This window comes from Magallana gigas, chromosome 8 (assembly GCF_963853765.1).
Source record: "Magallana gigas chromosome 8, xbMagGiga1.1, whole genome shotgun sequence".
NCBI lineage: Eukaryota > Metazoa > Mollusca > Bivalvia > Ostreida > Ostreidae > Magallana > Magallana gigas.
In genome coordinates, this window is record NC_088860.1 from 34,231,974 (window position 1) to 34,242,915 (window position 10,942).

Below are 10,942 nucleotides of genomic sequence, written 5' to 3' on the forward strand. Positions count from 1 at the left end.
AACCCTATATATAACCTGGTATAATTTCATGAAAAACTCTGTCAGTAAATTCTAATTTACCCTATCAAATCCATAGGACAATTTCTCAACTAAAAAAAAAGTTAAAACTCTACACCTATGTCTGCATAAAAAATTGCGTAAAGTCATGCACTCTCTCATTGTACTCGGTTTCGTTAAGATGAAGTTTCTTAATATATATGAATTTCTACAGGACACCTCCAATCGTATTCCAAGAATACTTTGGATACAGTATAAATGTAAGAGGAGTTTTGGAAGCCTTTTTTTGCCCCTAGTTGGCCCCAAAGAATAAAACCAAAATCTTCCTGCAGGTTAACATAAAATTCCAAATCATTCAAGGATATAATAAACTAGTATATAAAATGTATTTATAAACTATTATGTAAATACTGAAATCTGAGGTTTAGACGCAGTTTGTAATCCGTTCTATTACTCTAAGCGTAGGCAACACAATGAATTGTTACATGCGCATAAATTAGGCGCATACGGTTCGCCGTAAAATTCACGTCATTCCTTGAAAAGTCAATAATTTGTTTGAAATAATGCAATTAAATAATGAAAAAAAAAAACCAATAAATTTTCTTAAAAATTAGGAGATTCGGTATAATAGAATCAATAGTGCGCGGATCTAAAAGATGAGGGATGGAGATCCGGACCCCGTTGGAATTTGCAAAGATAAAAGGATTATAATATTTCGATATATAAGAAAAATGAGTTTCAATTTTATGAAAAGGGTTGAACCCCCCCCCCCTAAAAAAAATTATTATTTGATCCGGTTGATCTCTCAATAAAATTTCACGACATTGCCCTTATTTCATTCGGCGGAAAAATACACCTTGCTCATGTTTCTATTCGATCACAAGTGCCAAGCCTGTTTGGTATTAAGCTTTTGTGAATTATGATTTAAACAATATCAATAACTTGATATCCATCAAAAATATATTGCCATGTTAAGCAAACTTAAACTGAGAAGAGGCACAACTGTATAAATTTTTAGCTTAGAAAATTTATTTTTCAAGGCGGGGCACAATCAATCATGCCACAACGTGTAGCTGAATTTTCCCTGTCGATATACAGACAGAAGTCAACATATGCATAGACATTCTAAAAGAATAGTTTCTCCCTGCTCGAAAAGCAAAAAATTGATTTTTTTTCAGTTTCATGATGAAACTTTCAGATTCTGTTTCACTATAATACATTAACCGCTGTTACAAAATTGTAATCGATGCTAATTGTTTGGTTCATCATACGATCATACGATATAATGTGTATACATAATACAACAGCTTACAGTGAAGTATGTAGTATAAAAATGTATAGAATTATGAAAAAATGATGCCGTTTATCATTTAAAATTATTTTATTTATAAAATATTTTATACTTCTTTTATCATACGATCATTCGGATATGTAAGTCCTTAATTCAATGAATTAGTTATTTTTTGAAATATTATTTAGTGTTTGACTATTTCTCATTCCAGAATCACACATGGAAAAGTCCATTTTTAACCAATGGGAACAGGACGACTCTTGTTTTTTTTCAACAAAGGCGTGTAAAGAAGTAGACAAAATGATTAAAAGCAGGAACCTGGTTATTGTGGCTGGTCACTCAGGGTCCGGAAAGTCAGCCATTATTCAACATATTGCGCTCAAATACAGAGAGCAGGGCTGGACCATAAAACGGGTAAAAGAAGTAAAAGATATTGTGGATGAATATTCTTCAAGTCGATTTCAAAAGAACAAAACCATTTGTGTTTTTAATGATCCACTAGGAAAAGAATCATTCGATGAAATATTGAATAATTCATGGCAAACATATAGGGAAGAATTAGAGTTATACTTAAAATCAGCAAAACTTGTGATGTCGTGTAGAAGTCACATTATTCGGGATGCTAGATTGACACGTTATCTCGTTAATCAATCAAACGTCGTAAACATAGATGATAAAGAAACTAGATTATCCGTTCAAGAAAAACGGCAAATTTTAACCCAATATACGTCCAATGTGAACTTATCCGACGAAGATTGTAGTAAGATCCTTGAAGTAGAAACGTATTTTCCGTTATTGTGTAAATTGTATTCTAGCAAAGAATACAAAAATAAGGGTAAAGAATTTTTTACAGAACCTGTAACAGTACTGAAAAAGGAAATACTAGGGTTCAGAAAAAAGGACAAGGGTAAATATTGTGCTTTGGCTCTCCTTGTTTTTTTCAACGATAGTTTTTGCGCGAGGGATCTTTTTAAAAAAGGTAAAGACACGAAAGAAAAATTTAAACACACCTTAAAAATCTGTGGATTATCAACAAAAACAGCACCATCAGAGTTTGGGGACAATCTTAACTCCCTGAAGGATTCTTTTGTCAAAGAAGTTGGGGACACGTATCATTTTTATCATGATTTTGTGATGGAAGTTACCACTTATGTGTTGGGAACAGATTATCCCGCTGAAATAATAAAATTCGCTGATATCGGTTTTCTCAGAAGAAGAGTAGAACTAGGAAATTGTGAAGAACACAGCGATTCGTTCACTGTCTATTTAAACGACAGATACAAAGAAGATATTGGAGAAAGGCTTTTTACTGAACTGTTTGGAGAACGCATTTTAGATGTGGTTCTCAATCCTTGTCTAAGGAACGAAGAAGTCATCGAAATAATGAAAAAAACGATAGCAGATCATCCTGAATATATACAGAAATTTTTAGAAACACAAAAACTAACAGTTTATAAACAAGATCTCGATCGGAAATCTGATAACTTACTTTTTACGAAACTTTCCTTTTTGAATTTAGAAAATAAAGTATCGCCACTGTTTGCTCTGATTGTATTTTGTCATACACAACTATCACAATACTGTGTCAATACCCTACCACAAAAACAAATGTGTTTTTTAATTTCTGCAATCTGTTGCAATGGTTCAATTGAATTGTTTTTTAATGTTTTTAAAGACCATGGAGAAGAAACTTTAGAAAATACATGGGGAGGTTTATGCCCTATTCACATTGTATCAGTGTTTCATAATTATGAACTATTGAATGAGCTTATTAAGATAGGTGTAAAAGTCAATCAAATAACTAACGATCGCGGTGTTAGGACGACGCCTCTTATATTAGCAGCTAGTAACGATACACAAAAATACGGAGACGTTGACCATGAAAAATCAGGTGCAGAACGAAGAGATAAAACTGTACAACTTTTACTGAGTAATGGAGCAGACATTAATTTATGTATGGTGGACGGAGCCAGTCCTCTCTATATAGCTTGTCAAAACGGACATGATAGCACTGTACAACTTTTACTGAGTGATGGAGCAGACATTAATTTATGCAAGAAAAACGGAGTCAGTCCTCTCTATATAGCTTGTCAAAACGGGCATGATAGCATTGTACAACTTTTATTGAGTAATGGAGCAGACATTAATTTATGTATGGTGGACGGAGCCAGTCCTCTCTATATAGCTTGTCAAAACGGACATGATAGCACTGTACAACTTTTACTGAGTAATGGAGCAGACATTAATTTATGCAAGAAAAACGGAGCGGGTCCTCTCTATATTGCTTGTCAAAACAGACATGATAGCACTGTTCAACTTTTACTGAGTAATGGAGCAGACATTAATTTATGTGAGAAAGACGGAGCGGGTCCTCTCTATATTGCTTGTCAAAACAGACATGATAGCACTGTTCAATTTTTACTGAGTAATGGAGCAGACATTAATTTATGCAAGAACAACGGAGCGGGTCCTCTCTATATTGCTTGTGAAAACGGACATGATAGCACTGTACAACTTTTACTGAGTAATGGAGCAGACATTAATTTATGTGAGAAAGACGGAGCCAGTCCTTTCTATATAGCTTGTCAAAACGGACATGATAGCACTGTACAACTTTTACTGAGTAATGGAGCAGATATTAATTTATGTGACGTGGACGGAGCCAGTCCTCTCTATATAGCTTGTCAAAACGGACATGATAGCACTGTACAACTTTTACTGAGTAATAGAGCAGATATTAATTTATGTGAGAAAGACGGAGCCAGTCCTCTCTATATAGCTTGTCAAAACGGACATGATAGCACTGTACAACGTTTACTGAGTAATGGAGCAGACATTAATTTCTGTAAGGAGAACGGAGTCAGTCCTCTCTATATAGCTTGTCAAAACGGACATGATAGCACTGTACAACTTTTACTGAGTAATGGAGCAGACATTAATTTATGTAAGGAGGACGGAGCCAGTCCTCTCTATAAAGCTTGTCAAATCGGACATGATAGCACTGTACAACTTTTACTGAGTAATGGAGCAGACATTAATTTATGCAAGAAAAACGGAGCCAGTCCTCTTTATAGTGCTTGTTTTGACGGACATGATAGCACTGTACAAATTTTACTGAGTAATGGAGCAGACATTAATTTATGTGAGAAAGACGGAGCCAGTCCTCTCTATATAGCTTGTCAAAACGGACATGATAGCACTGTACAACTTTTCCTGAGTAATGGAGCAGACATTAATTTATGCAAGAAAAACGGAGCGGGTCCTCTCTATATTGCTTGTGAAAACAGACATGATAGCACTGTACAACTTTTACTGAGTAATGGAGCAGACATTAATTTATGTGAGAAAGACGGAGCCAGTCCTTTCTATATAGCTTGTCAAAACGGACATGATAGCACTGTACAACTTTTACTGAGTAATGGAGCAGATATTAATTTATGTGACGTGGACGGAGCCAGTCCTCTCTATATAGCTTGTCAAAACGGACATGATAGCACTGTACAACTTTTACTGAGTAATGGAGCAGACATTAATTTCTGTAAGGAGAACGGAGTCAGTCCTCTCTATATAGCTTGTCAAAACGGACATGATAGCACTGTACAACGTTTACTGAGTAATGGAGCAGACATTAATTTATGTAAGGAGGACGGAGCCAGTCCTCTCTATAAAGCTTGTCAAATCGGACATGATAGCACTGTACAACTTTTACTGAGTAATGGAGCAGACATTAATTTATGCAAGAAAAACGGAGCGGGTCCTCTCTATATTGCTTGTCAAAACAGACATGATAGCACTGTTCAACTTTTACTGAGTAATGGAGCAGACATTAATTTATGTGAGAAAGACGGAGCGGGTCCTCTCTATATTGCTTGTCAAAAGAGACATGATAGCACTGTTCAATTTTTACTGAGTAATGGAGCAGATATTAATTTATGCAAGAACAACGGAGCGGGTCCTCTCTATATTGCTTGTGAAAACGGACATGATAGCACTGTACAACTTTTACTGAGTAATGGAGCAGACATTAATTTATGTGAGAAAGACGGAGCCAGTCCTTTCTATATAGCTTGTCAAAACGGACATGATAGCACTGTACAACTTTTACTGAGTAATGGAGCAGCTATTAATTTATGTGACGTGGACGGAGCCAGTCCTCTCTATATAGCTTGTTTTCACGGACATGATAGCACTGTACAACGTTTACTGAGTAATGGAGCAGACATTAATTTCTGTAAGGAGAACGGAGTCAGTCCTCTCTATATAGCTTGTCAAAACGGACATGATAGCACTGTACAACTTTTACTGAGTAATGGAGCAGACATTAATTTATGCAAGAAAAACGGAGTCAGTCCTCTCTATATAGCTTGTCAAAACGGGCATGATAGCATTGTACAACTTTTATTGAGTAATGGAGCAGACATTAATTTATGTATGGTGGACGGAGCCAGTCCTCTCTATATAGCTTGTTTTCACGGACATGATAGCACTGTACAACGTTTACTGAGTAATGGAGCAGACATTAATTTCTGTAAGGAGAACGGAGTCAGTCCTCTCTATATAGCTTGTCAAAACGGACATGATAGCACTGTACAACTTTTACTGAGTAATGGAGCAGACATTAATTTATGCAAGAAAAACGGAGCGGGTCCTCTCTATATTGCTTGTCAAAACAGACATGATAGCACTGTTCAACTTTTACTGAGTAATGGAGCAGACATTAATTTATGTGAGAAAGACGGAGCGGGTCCTCTCTATATTGCTTGTCAAAAGAGACATGATAGCACTGTTCAATTTTTACTGAGTAATGGAGCAGATATTAATTTATGCAAGAACAACGGAGCGGGTCCTCTCTATATTGCTTGTGAAAACGGACATGATAGCACTGTACAACTTTTACTGAGTAATGGAGCAGACATTAATTTATGTGAGAAAGACGGAGCCAGTCCTTTCTATATAGCTTGTCAAAACGGACATGATAGCACTGTACAACTTTTACTGAGTAATGGAGCAGCTATTAATTTATGTGACGTGGACGGAGCCAGTCCTCTCTATATAGCTTGTTTTCACGGACATGATAGCACTGTACAACGTTTACTGAGTAATGGAGCAGACATTAATTTCTGTAAGGAGAACGGAGTCAGTCCTCTCTATATAGCTTGTCAAAACGGACATGATAGCACTGTACAACTTTTACTGAGTAATGGAGCAGACATTAATTTATGCAAGAAAAACGGAGTCAGTCCTCTCTATATAGCTTGTCAAAACGGGCATGATAGCATTGTACAACTTTTATTGAGTAATGGAGCAGACATTAATTTATGTATGGTGGACGGAGCCAGTCCTCTCTATATAGCTTGTTTTCACGGACATGATAGCACTGTACAACGTTTACTGAGTAATGGAGCAGACATTAATTTCTGTAAGGAGAACGGAGTCAGTCCTCTCTATATAGCTTGTCAAAACGGACATGATAGCACTGTACAACTTTTACTGAGTAATGGAGCAGACATTAATTTATGCAAGAAAAACGGAGCCAGTCCTCTTTATAGTGCTTGTTTTGACGGACATGATAGCACTGTACAAATTTTACTGAGTAATGGAGCAGACATTAATTTATGCAAGAAAAACGGAGCGGGTCCTCTCTATATAGCTTGTCAAAACGGACATGATAGCACTGTACAACTTTTACTGAGTAATGGAGCAGATATTCATTTATGTGGCGTGGACGGAGCCAGTCCTCTCTATATAGCTTGTCAAAACGGACATGATAGCACTGTACAACTTTTACTGAGTAATGGAGCAGATATTAATTTATGTGACGTGGACGGAGCCAGTCCTCTCTATATAGCTTGTCAAAACGGACATGATAGCACTGTACAACTTTTACTGAGTAATGGAGCAGATATTAATTTATGTGACGTGGACGGAGCCAGTCCTCTCTATATAGCTTGTCAAAACGGACATGATAGCACTGTACAACTTTTACTGAGTAATGGAGCAGACATTAATTTATGTTAGGAGGACGGAGCCAGTCCTCTCTATATAGCTTGTCAAATCGGACATGATAGCACTGTACAACTTTTATTGAGTAATGGAGCAGACATTAATTTATGCAAGAAAAACGGAGCCAGTCCTCTTTATAGTGCTTGTTTTGACGGACATGATAGCACTGTACAAATTTTACTGAGTAATGGAGCAGACATTAATTTATGCAAGAAAAACGGAGCGGGTCCTCTCTATATAGCTTGTCAAAACGGACATGATAGCACTGTACAACTTTTACTGAGTAATGGAGCAGATATTAATTTATGTGGCGTGGACGGAGCCAGTCCTCTCTATATAGCTTGTCAAAACGGACATGATAGCACTGTACAACTTTTACTGAGTAATGGAGCAGATATTAATTTATGTGACGTGGACGGAGCCAGTCCTCTCTATATAGCTTGTCAAAACGGACATGATAGCACTGTACAACTTTTACTGAGTAATGGAGCAGATATTAATTTATGTGACGTGGACGGAGCCAGTCCTCTCTATATAGCTTGTCAAAACGGACATGATAGCACTGTACAACTTTTACTGAGTAATGGAGCAGACATTAATTTATGTTAGGAGGACGGAGCCAGTCCTCTCTATATAGCTTGTCAAATCGGACATGATAGCACTGTACAACTTTTATTGAGTAATGGAGCAGACATTAATTTATGCAAGAAAAACGGAGCCAGTCCTCTTTATAGTGCTTGTTTTGACGGACATGATAGCACTGTACAAATTTTACTGAGTAATGGAGCAGACATTAATTTATGTGAGAAAGACGGAGCCAGTCCTCTCTATATAGCTTGTCAAAACGGACATGATAGCACTGTACAACTTTTACTGAGTAATGGAGCAGATATTAATTTATGTGACGTGGACGGAGCCAGTCCTCTCTATATAGCTTGTCAAAACGGACATGATAGCACTGTACAACTTTTACTGAGTAATGGAGCAGATATTAATTTATGTGACGTGGACGGAGCAAGTCCTCTCTATATAGCTTGTTTTGACGGACATGATAGCACTGTACAACGTTTACTGAGTAATGGAGCAGACATTAATTTCTGAAAGGAGAACGGAGTCAGTCCTCTCTATATAGCTTGTCAAATCGGACATGATAGCACTGTACAACTTTTACTGAGTAATGGAGCAGACATTAATTTATGCAAGAAAAACGGAGCCAGTCCTCTCTATAATGCTTGTTTTGACGGACATGATAGCACTGTACAACTTTTATTGAGTAATGGAGCAGATATTAATTTATGCAAGAAAAACGGAGTCAGTCTTCTCTATATAGCTTGTAAAAACGGACATGATAGCACTGTACAACTTTTACTGAGTAATGGAGCAGACATTAATTTATGCAAGAAAAACGGAGTCAGTCCTCTCTATATAGCTTGTCAAAACGGACATGATAGCACTGTTCAACTTTTACTGAGTAATGGAGCAGACATTAATTTATGTCAGGAGGACGGCGCCAGTCCTCTCTATATAGCTTGTTTTGACGGACATGATAGCACTGTACAACTTTTACTGAGTAATCGAGCAGACATTAATTTATGTGACGTGGACGGAGCCAGTCCTCTCTATATAGCTTGTTTTGACGGACATGATAGCACTGTACAACTTTTACTGAGTAATGGAGCAGATATTAATTTATGTGACGTGGACGGAGCCAGTCCTCTCTATATAGCTTGTCAAAACGGACATGATAGCACTGTACAACTTTTACTGAGTAATGGAGGAGACATTAATTTATGTGACGAGGACGGAACCAGTCCTCTCCATATAGCTTGTCAAAACGGACATGATAGCACTGTACAACTTTTACTGAGTAATGGAGCAGACATTAATCTTTATACGAAAGACAGAGTTAGCCCTCTTATTTATGCTTTTGTGAATAGAAATTACCAAAGTGTTAATATTTTACTCAACAACGCTGCAGACTCTAGCCCGGCTTGTGGATGGGAAGTCAATCCCGCCTTGGTTGATGGTTTTGATAAACAAGAATGCACAGTGGTATTTTTACTACAAAAAGACAACATTTTAAAAGACATGTATGACCCGGATTCGTATTTTTCTCTGTTTGTATCATGTCAGGTAGAGAGAGCGGAAAGAATGACATTTTTAGAACGAGTCTAAATCGTTTCACGATCATATAACATTTACATTATATGGTGAACTGAGAAATTAATCCGTTTATGCAATTCAGGATATCAAAGCAGACCTCATATTGAAAACAAACGTTTAGATGGCCTTGAAGTCTTCGTTTAATTGTTTTAGATAAGTAAAGTTATCTTTAGGGGAAAAATTACTTTTTTGACTAAATGTATATTTTTCACCTAAGTGAAAAAGTATAACATTGGTATATCTATGGTAGGTTATAAGTGTTGGCATCTACTACCATATATTAAATAAGTATATAATTGTCTAAGGGAGAGTATGAATACAAGTACTTAAATGTTACAAATGATATCAGATTTTTTTTTAGCAGAATTATATTTTTGTCAACCAAATTTTTCCATAAATATAATACATAAGCATTTCCAAGAGAAACACTTTATTAATTTCGTCCAACTTTGAGCTTTGTTGCTACAAGTAATTTACCCAATACAAGTAACTGAATCCAAAATCTTCCAAGAAGTCCAAGTTCATTTGCAATGAAATAGAACAACAGATTGCGTTAATTGAAAAGGTTGTTTATTCAATGAACCCAATTTGTATTGTTAGCAGAATTATATTTCTTTCAACTTGTATGTCTTGTGTTTAAGCCTGTGTATTTATGAAATAAATTGATTGATATAATCCTATCTTAACATCTGTCACTTGAGTCAAAGTCCTTTGATATAATTCAAAGTCGGTCAAATACAATTTTAATCTGAGGTTTATTTCCAGTTTGTTTTGATGTCAATTCGATTTTCAATGATTAAAATTTTGTTTGTGTTTCATTAGCCCCCCGCCTTATGCTTGAAAAAGCATTTCTTGACCATACAATTCTTTCATGAAATGGAATTTTTACTCGAACCGAGCATTGATTCCGCTTATGGAGATACAATGGCTATCAGTGTATATTCCGGGTAATAATCGGGACATTTGGTTAACATAATTTTTTCAGCTCAACCTTATTTCATTATGAATTTCTCTATAAAACCCCTAAAGGACCACTATCTACAACATAAATTTTAAAAAGTGAGGGATCGACAGGCACGTAGCATCGTGTAAGTGTACTTAAGTTCAGTTTCACCGTTAATTTACTTCTGTTTACTTCAATTTTCACTTCTAATTTCCTTCCTCTCCCTTCAAGTTGTTACATGCTTCAAAAAAGGTGGGGGGAGGGGATACTTCATATTCATTTACTTTTTTATATGTACAGACCCTGAAACGTACTACTACACCAAAAAAGCGTGCGACTTTCGTGCGAGAAACGTTTCGTGTAAACCGTTTAGCGTTTCGTGTAAACCGTTTAGCGTTTCGTGTGAATCGTGAAGCGTTTCGTGTAAACCGTTTAGCGTTTCGGGCAAAGCGTGCAGCGTTTCGGGCAAAGCGTGTAAATCGTTTCGGGCAAAGCGTGCGAGAACCGTGTGAAACGTTCATCAGATTTCATTCGGAACTCTCTGA

General features: G+C 36.5%; 1 protein-coding gene across 1 annotated transcript; it reads left to right on the forward strand.

Moving 5' to 3' along the window:
* The first annotated feature begins 1,588 nt into the window (after positions 1–1,588).
* On the forward strand, positions 1,589–10,503 carry LOC136270982 (ankyrin repeat domain-containing protein 50-like). Its single transcript, XM_066070032.1, has 4 exons — positions 1,589–1,702; positions 7,406–7,894; positions 8,000–8,305; positions 8,396–10,503. Exons 1-4 carry the CDS (start codon positions 1,589–1,591, stop codon positions 9,464–9,466), a joined length of 1,980 nt encoding a protein of 659 aa, XP_065926104.1. The 3' UTR covers positions 9,467–10,503.
* The last annotated feature ends 439 nt before the right edge of the window (positions 10,504–10,942 follow it).

Excerpts from the sequence above, each read along its gene's own strand:
- LOC136270982 (XM_066070032.1), top strand. The coding sequence starts at position 1,589 with ATGATTAAAAGCAGGAACCTGGTTATTGTGGCTGGTCACTCAGGGTCC. Across the intron at positions 1,703-7,405 it reads AGGGCTGGACCATAAAACGG|AAAAACGGAGCCAGTCCTCT; the intron begins GTAAAAGAAGTA and ends AATTTATGCAAG. Across the intron at positions 8,306-8,395 it reads ATTTATGTGACGTGGACGGA|GAGAACGGAGTCAGTCCTCT; the intron begins GCAAGTCCTCTC and ends AATTTCTGAAAG.